Source organism: Thunnus albacares, chromosome 22 (assembly GCF_914725855.1).
Source record: "Thunnus albacares chromosome 22, fThuAlb1.1, whole genome shotgun sequence".
NCBI lineage: Eukaryota > Metazoa > Chordata > Actinopteri > Scombriformes > Scombridae > Thunnus > Thunnus albacares.
In genome coordinates this window covers 4917881-4932481 of record NC_058127.1, presented here as the reverse complement: position 1 = coordinate 4932481, position 14601 = coordinate 4917881, and the positions used below count along the sequence as shown (strand labels likewise).

General features: G+C 39.2%; 1 protein-coding gene across 1 annotated transcript in view; it reads left to right on the top strand.

The window, feature by feature from the left end:
• The first annotated feature begins 685 nt into the window (after positions 1-685).
• LOC122974072 (proteoglycan 4-like) overlaps positions 686-14601 on the top strand; it is a 38631-nt gene continuing 24715 nt past the window's right edge. Inside the window, exons 1-2 of the mRNA XM_044341927.1 lie at positions 686-1207; positions 12009-12045. Of these exons, the coding sequence (XP_044197862.1) occupies positions 1117-1207; positions 12009-12045 (128 nt within the window). The 5' untranslated portion in view covers positions 686-1116. The remainder of the gene's footprint in view (positions 1208-12008; positions 12046-14601) is intronic.

The following is a 14601-nucleotide window of genomic DNA, read 5'->3' as shown; positions in this document are numbered from 1 at the left end:
CATTACAAGTAAAAGCATCAGTGTTAGAGCAGCATGTTACTGTTGTAGCTGCTGGAGGTGGAGCTAGTTTCAACCACTTTATATACAGTTAGCTAGTTTAGTCCAGTGGTTTCCAACCAAGGGGTCGGGCCCCTCCAAAGGGTCAGCAGATAAATCTGAGGGGTCGTGAGATGATTAATGGGAGAGGAAAGAAGAAAAAACAGTTCTGATAAACAAATCTGTTCTTTTTGGCTTTTTCTCTAATCTTTGATTTTTGCTATAATATTGGATCATTTGAACATTTCTTGAAATGAAAGCATGTGAGAAGTTTAGAGGGAAAAATCACTATTTGGTGGAGCTGTTAACAACTCATAGACATGTGAAATGTGACCCCGACTACACACTGCTTTTTGTAAGACGTCAAAAGCCAAAAAGGTTGGAAACCACTGGTTTCATCTTTAACTTTAACTGTGTTTAACTGTCTTGTATTTTAAAAGCTTGTTATATTATCCATTGTGTCAAATCTTCATCTGAAAAGTAACTAAAGTTGTCAAATAAAGGTAGTGGAGTACAAAGTAGCATCACATGGAAATACTCAAGTAAAGTGCAAGTACCTCAAAATTGTACTTGATTACAGTACTTTTATGTGCTTAATTATTGTTTTGTTCCGTCAGTTGGTGACGTCACGCAGCCGGAGCGCGTGCGGCTCTGTATGTTGAGCTCGCGCCGCAGCCGCCGCCGGGGGGCCAGAGGGAGAAGAACAGGGAAGCACGGAGAAAAAAACTCTTCAACCGACAAAACAAACACAACGACAGCTATTGTTTTAAAAAAATATCAACACGGTTTAATCTGTTTTTTGCCTCCGAAGCTGCTGAACACGGAGCCGAAGTGTTTCACCAAAGCCTGGAAGTCGTTTATCGGCCTGAAGTTGACGGTGCTTCGGGTGAACTTGTTCCCGAGTTGTTGTGGTGGATGTTAGCGACGACAACACAGAAAGAGGAGGAGGAGGAATAATGTGGCTGCCGCTGCCTCTGCTCTGACCCAGCCAGCCTCATTTCCCCTCTCACACAGAAAGGAGAAGAGAAAGAAAGGAGAAAGTAAAGGAAATAAAGCAAGGAAGAAAGAGAGTAAGGAGAAATGGCCGAGGCACGGTCTGAGGAAGAGGAGGAAAACATGATGAGAGACACCCGGGAACAAGTGGTCCGACGACAGCCGAACAGCTCCGGAGGTAAATGAGGAAAAAATACGACAATATCTGGTTTATTTTGAACTGTCTCCATCTGATATCGATCCAAATAATCGATTCCTGTAGGCAGGGGCGGATTTTGTGGTTTGGGGGCCACAGGCAAACACCCTTTCTGTAACTGGGAAATGTCTCAAAACTTTTGTCTTTAGTAAAACTATTAATATCAAACAGTAAAAGTCCTGCAATATGATTTTACTTAAAGAGTGAAAGAGGTTTTATCAGCACAATGTACTAAAATATACAAATGTACAAAATCAGGTAAGTAGCATTACTATTATAGTAGTAGTACAATGTTTTCCTCTGAAGTAGGAGTATACAGTTGGATATTTTGGGGGCCCTATTGTAAGTTAGAATAGGAACATAATTCAGTATATTTCATATCTAAACATAATAAAGCTATAGCTATTTGGGGACCTTTTATCTGGGGGGGCCCCCACTCCTGCCTGTTGGAAAAATAAGTTGTCACAAGTCGACTGGCTCGCTTATACCGGAAACACAAACCCCAAATTGAAGCTAGAGATCGTCAGATATCAGCAAAAATAGTTCACACGTATCGTACAACACAGCTCAAAATACTTAAGTTAAATTTCTATATTTTTAAATGTAGTTTTGCAGTATTCCCGTGGTGAGTATAGTGAGGTTATAAGGGTCTAATGGTACTGGTAGCTCCTGCTGGATATGTAATACTCCTTCAGGGTCCTCCAGTTATGTGATATTAGTAGGATATCTGTAAAATCTAACATTAAACTGCCACTATTCTGGCTTTAAATATATATATACAGTACTGGCTGGGCTAAAACTACAAAGAAAAGCTTTTAGTTTACTGCTTTTAATGTGCAAAATATCAGCTTGTCACAAAAATACAAGGTAGTTTACTCCATTGTAGAGGCTAAAGTGATTGAAACATTGCCAGAAAATATCCAGGAACCATGAGTTTTGATTTAGAGTTACAGTTCCAAAAGTGATTAAATATTCAATCAGGTTTGGTGAATGACATCTAATTCATAATTGTCTTTGATACACACAAACACACACAGATAATATTCTTAAACAGTGTAGGCAACGATTACAGTACTGTACAGTATGAGTGTGTGTGTGTGTAACCTGTTTGAAGCCATAAATTCTTGTATGAACATGCAAACATGCCATCATTTGGGTCAAAGTTTACACACGCAGCCATAAATACAGACTCATAGAAACATTCCCAGTTGACTGTAATGGTGCAGGCCTGTGCCAAGACTTACAGCCATTAGTTTAATTAAAGTCTCCCTCTTTGTCCCCCTCCCCCCCCCCCCCCCACCCCCCCCCTCTCCCTCCCTCCCTCCCTCTCTCTCTCTCTCTCTCTCTCTCTCTCACTGTCTCTGTCTCAGTCAGAGGGAAACACAAGTTATCTTGACTGTTCAAGGCTGTTCCTTTAAACAAACGCTCTGTGTGTGTGTGTGTGTGTGTGTGTGTGTGTGTGAGAGAGCGAGAGTAAAACAAGTGCATTAGTCCATAAAAAGCCTTTCAGATGATACCGTCACTTCAACCCAACCCTTGTTCTGTGTATCATAAGGAAAGTTATGACACAGGTCTGAACAGCTTTGAAGTGTGACACAATGCAACCTTGCAGTAGAATTTCTATGACAACATAACAGGATTTAGATAAGCTTCAGCTTCAGCTTCAGCTAGTCCCTCAGTCCAGTTAAGACAAGCACACACTACAAACTTACAAAATCTCAGAGTTGCTTTGCTGCTCAGACATTTTTTTTGTGTCCCAGGCTGTTGTTGTATAAACGTGAAGCTGCACAAACTACCCAATGAATGTCACACATCTACTGTAGGGCTGCAACTAATGATTATTTTTATTATCCATTAGTCTGTTGATTATTTTCTTGATTAATTGATTGGTTGTTTGGTCCATAAAATGTCAGAAAACTGTGAAAAATGTCGATCACAGCTCAAGATGACGTCCTTAAATGTCTTTTTTTTTGTCCACAACAATTCAGTTTACTGTCATAGAAGACTTAAGAAACCAGAAAATATTCACATTTGAGAAGCTGGAATCAAATGATCAAAATAATTGGCGATTCATTTAACAGTCAGCAGCTAATCGATTAATTGTTGCAGCTCTAGTGTAGTGATTACAAGATAAATCCCACTCAGAGAAACAGTGGATTAAATTATCTGGACTTCGGGGGCGTGATGCGTTCTGTCCCAGACACACATAGTTAATGTGCAAAACAAAAGAGCAGGTGTAAAAATAGCAGAGAGGGGATTTACAAGAGCCACAAGGAAGGTTTTGGTGACGAGAAAGAACTTAAGTTTCAACAACATCAGACGTAGAGTGAGTGCAACGCATAATTATCTACAGAACGACATAGTTATCTATGAGTCTGACTGTAAAAGCAAACAGATGGTCTGGAGTTTGTCATTGATATTCAAATAATCGTAAAATGACTCCAGGCTTTAACTAAAAGCTCTTAATCATTTTTTACTGTTTTCATCTCAGTATTCTAGTGAGTCTAGGACTGCAGCTAATCAATATTTTTTATTATCGGTTAATCTGACGTTTATTGTTTAATTGTTTACTCTATAAAATCTTAAAAAATATTGAAAAAATGCCTTTTCCAGTTTCTCAAAGCCTGCTGTAATGTCTTCAGTTTTACTTGTTTTATCCGACCAACAGTCCAAACCCCAAAGACTCCAATTTACTGTCAAATATGTTGAAGAAAAGCAGTAAATCTTCATATTTGAGAAAGTAAAACCAGATAATTTTGGGCGTTTGTGCTTGAAAAATGATTGAAACAATGAGTAAATGATCAAACCAGTCCATCAACCCGTCAACAGTTGACTAATAGTCGCAGCTCTAAGTGAGACGACGTTCATATCGGCGCTCTCCGCCTTCCCGTGCAGTAACAGCACAGAGCTGAGCTATAAAAGACAACCAAACAGCAACTTCCTTTCATAAACAAATGGGGAAGTTCTTCTTGGATCTGACAGCAGTGTGACACAAAACAGATGCTCTCGATTCCCGAGGAGGAAATCAATGCTTTGTCACAGTACACAAGCTTAAAAGCATTAATTATAGTGGCTACATGATAAAAACAAGACGTGACCGCACACCGGTTTCCCTCAGGGTTGAACAATCACATGTTCAGACAAGTGAATTAAGAAAAAGCTTAAATCACACACATGAGAATTTGCACAGCCGCTTCTGGCGCCCTCATTACATCTGTACCCAATAAATAAACACGCTAGTTATTAAGAAAATATGTAAAAGAAAAATTCTCTTGAAAATACCAAAATAATATACAACTGATGAACTCCCTCCTCAAAAGAAGAAAAACCTGCCTGATGAGGGTATAAAATTAAGCAAAAATTTTTTAATGTAACAAAATTTTTGAAGCAAAAAAAGTGGATTTAGTTGGTTGTTCATTGGTTTCAGCTTTAAAGCTTCAATGATTAGTCGATTAATTGATCAGTTAGTTGCCAGATATAGCTTTATTTTAGCTTTGTTTTCTGCTCTTTGTGTTTTATATCACCGTAAACTGAATATCTTTGTGTTGTTGTCTGTTGGTCAGACAAAACAAAACATTTAATGACATCAAAAAAAAAATATTCAATATTCTCTGACATTTTATATATAAAACGACTAATCATTTAATCAATTTTTTTTTCAGATTACTCAATCTGTTGATTATTTTCTTGATTTATTGTTTAATTGTCAGGTAAAATATCAGAGAATGGTGAAAAATTTTGTTTTGTCTCGGCCAAAAATCTACAACCCAAAGATATTCAGTTTACTGTCAAATAAGACTAAAGAAAGAGGAAAATTTTGTCTTTTTTTTTCTTAAGAAAATGACTCAAATGATTAATTGATGATTAAAATAGTAATGGTGATTAATAATTAGTCAGTCGACTATTCATTGCAGTTTTATGGCCCAGACTCAGTGAAAGGGGATAATTGATGAGCCTCGTTTAAAGTGCATCAGTTGGCGCGCTGCAGGCATGAGATCTGAAATGCCAACACCGCAGAAGCAACACAGATTTGTCCTGTTGTTCTTTGTATTTACTGCTGCATTAGGAATGAATGAAAAGCAGAAATACAGAAGAGGACAATGAAACTAAGATGGTCTGTTTCCACAGTAAATCATCTGTTGAGCGTTTGATGGTTATTTATTTGTGCTTTAGGACGTAACTGCCATGAAACAACCACAAAATAACATTTTTATTCCTCTCGTCCACGGGGCTCTCTCTAGTTCGCTCATGCTATTTCTGCAGGAAAAACAGCTTTGATCGCCGGTTCTTCATTTGACGCTCCAAAATCGAACCAACTCGATGCATCAAGGCGGTTTGATTCGTTCCTTTTTGGTGCACGTTCGGCCATTTAAAACAATAGTTGTACTGTCAGACGCTTTCAGTGCGTTTTGACCTTTTACTGTCCAACAACAACAACAACAGAGAAATCCACCCGGCTGTGCTGTTAACTCTCACAACACAACCGGGAGAGAAGCTTAAACATGTTAAAAACACAGATCTGGGAGCTTTGTGTTGGTCAGAGTCTTAAGTCAAGCTGTTGTTGTGAAATAAAACTGAAGCATGTGACGGTGACGAGATGAGGTCACTGAGTTTTAACAAATGTGTTTTACATGAGTCAATAATTTTGATTTGAAAGAAAATTGCGAGAACATTTTTGCACCATGGAGGAAATTTAACTGGTAATCATCATATGAGGCATTTGGATACAAACCAGGCTGTTGACACATAGAACAACACATTAACACACACACACACACACACACACACTGGGAAGCAAACACAGTTTTATGTGTGTGTGTGTGTGTGTGTGTGTGCAGTATTTCAGCTCCGAGTCTCTCTGTGGATTTAAAGGAAATCTGTGATTAATTTTTCGTCCATCTGAAGTTTGTTGTCTTTAGCCTCTCCTTAGCTCTGGGAAATGCAGCTTAATCAAATTCAGAACCACACCTCAGTTTTTAGAGCTTTTTTTGGTTAGAAAGACATATAAAAGTGAACCAGATCGATCGAAGATATTAACATTCTCCCATTTTAAAAAGAAAAAAGATGTTGGATCCAGTCAAGTTTTCATCCACTAATAGATTAAGAGTGGAGGTAAAAACTAGAGTTATCTTGTAGCATGTTTTGATTTAATGACGTAATAAATTACCTCAACGAGACAAATGTGAAGTATGTTGTGAACGTTCTGCGCTGTCACTCAGAGACTAACGTTAGCGGAGCAGCAAACTCCAGCAGTAACAAATGAGATCAGCTGACCAACACACACTGCAGCATTAAACAACTTAAACCGACTCTGAGGCTATTACATGTCATGAGTTTTAGCCTATCAGCACATAGACTGTATAAAAATATGGACGTAGTTACCGTGACGTCACCAGTTGGTTTCTGAAGAGCGGTTTTGAAGCTCAAAGCGAGCCGCTCCGGCCGTCGCCATCTTGGCGGTACGTGACGCCGCCTGACTCCCAGCCAATCAGAAATGGGTAAAGAGGCGGGCCGAATGGCTGAAACAAACCACCTAGCGGCTGGCGGACCTGTCACTCAAAGCAGCCATGTCCTTCATTATGCAGAACTTTACGGCTTAATAAAATTTAAACGGGTGAGTTATAAAAAAATTCACCCGCCGTACAGTCGTCATGAAAGAGGAAATTAGCTACAGAGACCTAAAGCGTTTCTTGTGCCAGGCTGTAAACATGTTTATTTCTGTTGTAAAGTTGGGCATTTTAACATGAGGGTCTATGGAGATTGACTCGCTTTTGGAGCCTCAAGTGGCCATTCGAGGAACTGCAGTTTTTGGCACTTCCACATTGGCTTCATTTTACAGCCCCGGAAGTTTCCACTTGGTTTCACCTCAGAAATCCTGCGCCTGCTCAGCGTGTTGGACAGTGACGTCTTTCCCCCGGAGTTAAACGGTGCAGCAGAGAGGCTCCACTGCTGGAGACATGATGTTAATAATAATAATAATAATAATAATAATAATAATAATAATAAAAACAAAAACACAGCGGAGCAGTCTGCCTCCCCCTTTGTTATTCTCATACAGGTGGGAGGCTGTAAGATGCTTTCAAATTAATTAATGCTGTTAACTTTTTTAAAATAAAAAGGCTGCAGACCATTTATCTTCACAATTTACTGGAGCAAGAGACTGATAATAGAGCCCTCTTGTCTTTTCAGTCAATCAAGAATCGTTGTGGAATCGAATTGGACACCAAAGCAATCGAATTGTGAGATTCCCAGAGATTCCCACCCCTATAGTAGATTATATAAAGCAATGAAATGGCCACGAGACATGATTCCCACTACAAAGTGACCCAGTTTTTCTCCACCCACACTCCTCTCAGTGTGCCAAGTGATAAATGCCTCATGTGAGTGTCTCAGGCTTTCATCCCAAGTGGAGAAAGATTTCTCACCAGTGACCATACTGACAAAAGTGGGTCAGTTTGTCAGTTAGTGTGTCTGCTCTGTTGCACACTACCTCGAGAAAAGTTTTATATCAAAATGTTTAGAACAGCTTTAATTGATTTTTTTTTTTGTTTGGCCACTTGGGGGCAGCGGAAGACAAGCTATAACCACGACTCTGACATATTAAATTTTAAGTTGTAAACTTGTTAGCAAACTATTTCCACATCCAGAAGTATCAGAACAACATTATCATTCGTTTGGAGTCGTGTTTCTGTCCATCTGGTGAATGTAAGTCCAATATTAACTCTCTTTATACTCTTGTTTTGGTAAATCCTGGGAGAAATATCAGACTCTTTAGCTGCAAATTTCTCAACTATGTTCACCAGTTAGTCACTGAGGGGGAACTGCAGAGTCAGGTCTTCGTTGTGGGTTTGTCGCGAGGAACAACACCTTTTGACATACAAGTAACTGATCTGAAAGGGAAACGCAGCTGTCGTCTAAGGTTCTGTCGCTCAATACTGGACCAATTTCAGAAACTGTTGTCCCCATTAGTCACTTAGACACACGATGTTTCCTTTTAAGGATCAGGGCAGATCCAGACGTATTTTAAATGTTTGGTATCAGCTAAAATAAAGCAAATGCAGATACTGTATTCTACTGTGTTTTGTCCACTTCAGCACTGGTCTCCTTTACAACAGTCGAAGCATTTAGCTCAAATATAAACTCTTACTTTCTCTTCCTTATTGGCAAAGAGCAGCAAAACATTCAGCTCCGAGTTTCTCATTTTTAACCGGCGCTGACAGTCGCTTTTGCTGGTTAAGATAACAAACGTTGATGACTGCAGTTCATGTCAGTTTTCACTAATAAATGTTTAATTCCCTGAATAACTTGATGTCCGGCCAGAATTAAACTTGGCTGTCGTTGGGTTTCGTTATCTGTGCTCAGCCAAAGATCCTTTGCGAGGTAAGATGCTTCACTCTGTAACGCAGCCGTACATTTACGAGTGGACTTTCTGTAGTTTCAACAGCTCTAACAGAGCGATACGTCTTCTCTTTAGCGGATCGCGTCATGTGAATTTTTCCAGTTGAACTTTCATATCATGATAAACTTAATAGTTTGGAACCGGGACCTTCGTTATTTGGAGTAAGTAGCTTGTGAAAAACGGCTACACCTGTTATTTTAATGTGACTATTAATTTTTTTAATGTGATACATATTAACATGTCAACATTGCATGTCTACTTTTATTAGAGGATTGCGATCGGGGTCAGAAACACTTAATTCCTAATAAAAATATTGAATATAGCAGCTTTAAGAAGGTTTTGTCTTCCGTCTTTACGATGTTGAAGTTTCCCTGAGCAACACATTGAATCCCCTCTAGCTCTAATCTTTGACCCATGACCTCTGACCCCCCCCCCCCCCCCCTCCCCATGCCAAAAAAGAAACCCAGCCGATGACGAGCGCTGAGGAAAATGTGCTGCGGTAGGCATCTGCGTGTATGAACGCAACTCCAGCACAAAGCTCAGCCAGGCTGCTGCAGGACAAACATCTGGAAGTGTTAAAACTCCTGATGACTCCAGCAGAATCCCACGGCAGCCAATCACCGCTTCACTTCCTGGAAGCTCTCTGCCAATCATGACGCTGGCCAGAGAAGACGGGCGGTCCGGTTAAGAGTTTTTGGGGACAGTGGAGAGTGGGGGGAAGAGAAGACAGAACAGAGAAAAAGAGAAGTTTAGAGTATTGGAGGAGCAGAAGAAGAAAGGCCAGTCTTTCATCTCTGCAGAATATTTTCCCAAACACGTCAACCTTTAGTTTCTCTGGACTTTAAGGGAAACTAAGCTGACCTGTTGATCAGTTTGGGCTGTGGCGAGAAGGAGAGGAGGTAGGAAATGGAAAATGCACACACATACAGAAAAACACAGTCCAGCTCTACTTCTGTGAGAGAAAGAAACTACTCTTTCTCCTTCCTTTTAACTTAAAAAGACGCTGACAGGAGGTTCAGGTGAGGAGATGTTAGAGACGTGTATTACACAGGTTCTTTGTTTTCTTTTTTTTTGGCTGTCATCTTTGTTGCTCAGGTCTTATTACTCTGTTTTTCTTCTGTGTTACACTTCCTGGAGATTTCCTGTCAATTAAACTAGTGTGTGCAGGAGACTGACATCCTCCTTTTAGGTTTTTCTTTTGATGTGGTTTCTGAAGGTGGTGCTCTTTTCTTTGTCTGATCAACCACAAATATTGGTTCTTCTTCTTGTGTTTATTCCAATCAAACTGGGAATTAGGGGTCGACCGATTATCAAATCCGATACTTAGCATTTTTACGATTATTGGAACCTTTTTTTTTTATATATCCGATTGCCAATATGTGCTACTTTTGTTCTTGATACAGTCGCCTCTCTCTGTCCTTAGTCACCACTCTGTGGTCTCGAGCAATGTCCCGCCCACAGCACACATCTGATTGGTTACATGTCATGAGTAATAGCCTATCAGCACTGAAGGCTGTGCATGCTGCCGTGCCATAGACAGCACAGAGAAGACTGTTTTGAAGGTAGGGCAGCAGATATTGCTAAAGTTGCAGGAAACATCACAATCTTTATGATCTATTTCTATGATGACAAACATGACCAGTTTCCCCAGTTACACCACTGAAAATGCCTCAATAATGCACTTTGTTGCAGTGATAAAATATAAGTTAAGCTAATGTTGAGTCTTGTAGAGCTAACAAAAAAATTAATAAGCTATAACATAATTTCTTGTCACTTACCAAGGCTGGTCTCAACCCACTACTACCAGTAAGGTCACTGGTTACTGAAGATTTCTCTGACTCTGTTTCTTGTATTTGTTAGAGAGGTGCTGGATTGTTGTCAGAGACTTTAGATGTAGTGGGAAGTTTATCTAAGGCCTGTTAATCTATACACGGACTGCTTGTACAGTTGTCAGAGTTGAACAGTCACTTCAATTATTATTGTACATATTCAGCTCTAGTAATCATTAGTAATGAAGTAGCCTAGTTTTGTGTAATATATAACATTTAAACTGTGGTGGAAGAAGCACTCAGATCCTTTTAGTAGAAGTATCAATACCACAATGTAAAATTACCTCATAACAAGAAAAAGTCCGGCATTAAAAGTCCAGAAGTATTACCAACTAAAATCACTTGTTTTGCATCGCATTACATTAGTAATACTGATAAGTCTCCTAAGCATTTTATTGTTTTAGCAGCTGGAGGTGGAACCAGTTTAAACTGCTTTGTGAGGGTCATGAGGTCAATCTGAGGGGTCTTGAGATGACTGATTGGGTAAGAAAGAAGAAAAAAAAAACATAGTTCTGCTGCATGAAATTGAATTTGGATGAATTTTTCTTTAATCTGCATTTTTATGAAATATTGGAGAGTTTAACCTCTTTGTACCAGTTGTTTATTTGAAACCATGTGAGAGGAAACGTCTCTTTGGTGGAACTGAAGACAACTCTGAGACATCTGAGACACAGACACAGACTGATTTTTAATTTTTTTTTTTTTTTTGCAAGGGGCCACTAGCTGAAAAATTTGGGAACAATGTGTTTTCATTCATAAGCTCATCATGATGTTATTTTATGTAAAATCTTCATCTGAAAAGTAACTAAATCTGTCAATAAATGTCGTGGAATAGAAGTATAAAGTAACATAAAATGAAAATACTCGATTAAAGTACAAGTACCTTAAAATCGTGGTTCGTTACTTTCCACCACTGCATTTAAAAAGCATGATTTTCATTTTTATTGCATCGGTTCTTAATATCGGTTATCGGTCTTCTTGATCATTAATAATCGGTATCGTCCCTGAAAAAGAAACATCGGTCGACCCTTACTGGAAACGTAAAACGCTTCACTGACTTAAAGGATTGTTTTTCCATCACAAAACCAAATGAAAGACAGATTTTCACCACTGTGCCAAAATTCTTCCTTAAAGTTTGTGGTTTTTTTGTTTATTGACCCACAAAGCGAGATCAACGACTTGCTAACAAGGATAAATGTTACTCACTGCAGAAGTTTTACACGAAGTGGAAGTTAACATGTATTTTGACTGTGTGTCAATCATGCCAAATGTTTGAAACAGATTTTTTTGCCACTGGGGAAAAACAACGAGAGGATTTTCCCAGGATCTTTTTCAACGGCTTCGGGAATGTAAACACGTTTTAATCCTCTTCTTTTGCTTAACAAAATATGCCAAAGTTAGTCACAGATAAAAGTTAAATGAGGAAATATATGATCAAGCAATAATTTGACCAAGCACTTAAGTCACTTTGGATACTGAACAGTTTTTGATACTCGATGCCACTGATATATTTCAATTTGGCATCAAATTAATCATAATCTCTTTCTCTTCACAGGTCGTCCTGACAGACGTAAGCCGGAGCATCGTCACAGGTAAGAGGTTTTGCTGTCCTCCCTCTTTTTTTTGTCCCACCTGGCAGTTTAATCAAAATATTACCAGGAAGTGTTAATCTGTCTCACATGAAGCAAGATCGTTGTGGCCAAGGACGTGTGTTTTGATGTTGAAGCCAGGTGAAAGATCAGTAAATCTGATGGTGTTTAAACGCATCAAAAGACGACTTCTACAAACCTGCCGTCACACACACACACACACACACACACACACACACACACACACACACACACACACACACACACACACACGCTGCCGTCTGCTGTTTAACTCTGGTTTGGGACTATTTTCTGCAGCGTCCTCGCAGACTCGCAGGGACAAGTTTTCCCCCTTTTGGTCTGAGTCTGACACACTCCTGAAAGTATTTTGGCTGTTGGCCGGTTGGCATGGCAACTAGCCAGAGAAGTCACAGGGTTTAAAGACTGTGTGTGTGTGTGTGTGTGTGTGTGTGTGTACCTCGGTTTATTTCACTTGAAAAATGGTAACCAGAGAAACAAAACTGCAGGCTAGTCTGCGTAAAAGGGAGTAGATAATGTAAGAGAGTCATTTTTAAGGCTTTAAGGTTTCTGACCATGTTAAGTAAATAACAGATTAAGTTAGTTTTGTTTTTCATCAGGGTTTTCTATGTGTTATTATCTAAATTTTGTGTTTTAGAGTTTGACCAAACTGCAGTAATAACTTTCAGGTTTTCACTTTAACCAGAACGCATGTTTAAAACTGATCTCCTTACAAAGACAATAGGTATAGTGTAGCAGCAGACCAGCTTCTAACCTCAGTTAAAACCTCTATTGACTTAAAACTTCCTGCAGCAGCTTTATATTAACGACCGTAATCAGCTCTGGAAGGCTTGTTTACCGTGAATCAGACACAGAGAGTGCGGAGTTTACATTAGCAGCATATTAACGTCACAAAAGTCCTGTTATTGTCGTTCTCTTCTCAGGTTTTTCTCTTTGTTTGATGTTCAGCCAGCAACCGTTTGGTCTCTTTTTTTTATCTCTGTAAGTTCCCTTAAGTTGCTTTGAAAACTCTCTTGTAAGATTGTTGAGAGTTAGACCTTGATGACAGTTTGTATAATGTTGTGGAAATTTTCTCTCAAGAAAGAAGGCACGTGGAGACATAAAGAAAGCATTAAACATTGTTACTTGTTGAAGCAGTTGTAAACACTGTACAATCCATCACATCATCAGTAACAATTATACAAATGTCCAAACACAAACAAAAATACAATCATCTTGTATTTTTGGAGAGAAAGCATGTTGTTCAGCTGGTCCTTTCTCTAAAGATTGTGAACTCAAACTAGACAGCTTTATACCTCTCCAGAAGCAAAGCTAAAAACAGTCTGGTCCCTAAGTGGACACTTCCACAAACCGTTACACCTTCTTACAAACAAGTATGGTCTCTAAAACAGTAGGCTTAAGACAAATATCTCTAGCTAACCCCAGAGGTCAGCAAGCAAATTCAGATAGAAACAGGTTCAAGAGTTCAACTAGCCTAGGAGTAGGATTTCTTCACCAACATGTGTTCCCAAAATGACGATGACATTACATCACATTCAGTTGATGACAAACATTGACTCCTTAGTTTGAAAACATTTGTAACATATATACAAAAGATTTATAAAATGATAACCTACTATTCAATTTTCTTTCACAATATCTACATCTGCTAACTTTGCTCATTAACATAAAGGTGTCAGTATGCTTCAGTTGAAGGGCTCTAAGCAAGCCCACTTCTCTCTTAAAGAGTTCTGTGGTGTTTTCTTGTAAACAAATAACAGTTATGTTTACATTCAGTCTTTCTCACCAAAACACGTCGTATGTAGGGCTGTGCGATATGACGATATATATCGTATGACGAGAGAAAAATGTCTATCGTTTCATATAATGCTCTATCATTTATATCGTTGTGACGCAAATCACGGCAAGAGTCTGTCCATCTTTTGTGCGGATTACATTGATAATTTACTCTTCTTGGCTTTTTACTTGTGAAGCTTTTATTGCACTTACAATAACATAATGAGTTACGTTGTTGTCAACTCTCCACTGCTGTCTGTGTCTCCTCTGCTGCGCTGCAAACACGCGGAGGACTCAGCCCCGCGCACACTGAGAAAGAGCAGAGAAGCAGCGAGACGGCGACCATAAATGACAGCAAAATGCAGTAGAGACCGTCTTTTATTTATGTTATTTACCAAATGTATTATGCACTCGTTTAATATCAGCTCGGTGTGAGAGTCTCTGCTGCGTTTTGCTGTCGTTTATGATCACGCTGCTCTACTCTGCTCTCTATGATTCACTGCGGGCTGGGCTGAGCCCTCCGTGTGCAGGTGAAGTACTCAAGTTGATGACAATTACACTTTTTACGTTACTGCAAGGGCAATAAAAGCTTCAGGAGTAATTTCATTTAATCTACACAAAAGGATGGACAGAGGGGGGGGACCAACTATTTATTCATTGAATTAAAATGTGCTTTATCAGGATATGAAATGACTTGTATTTGGATATGAGATTTTGGTCATATCGCGCAGCCCTAATTGTATG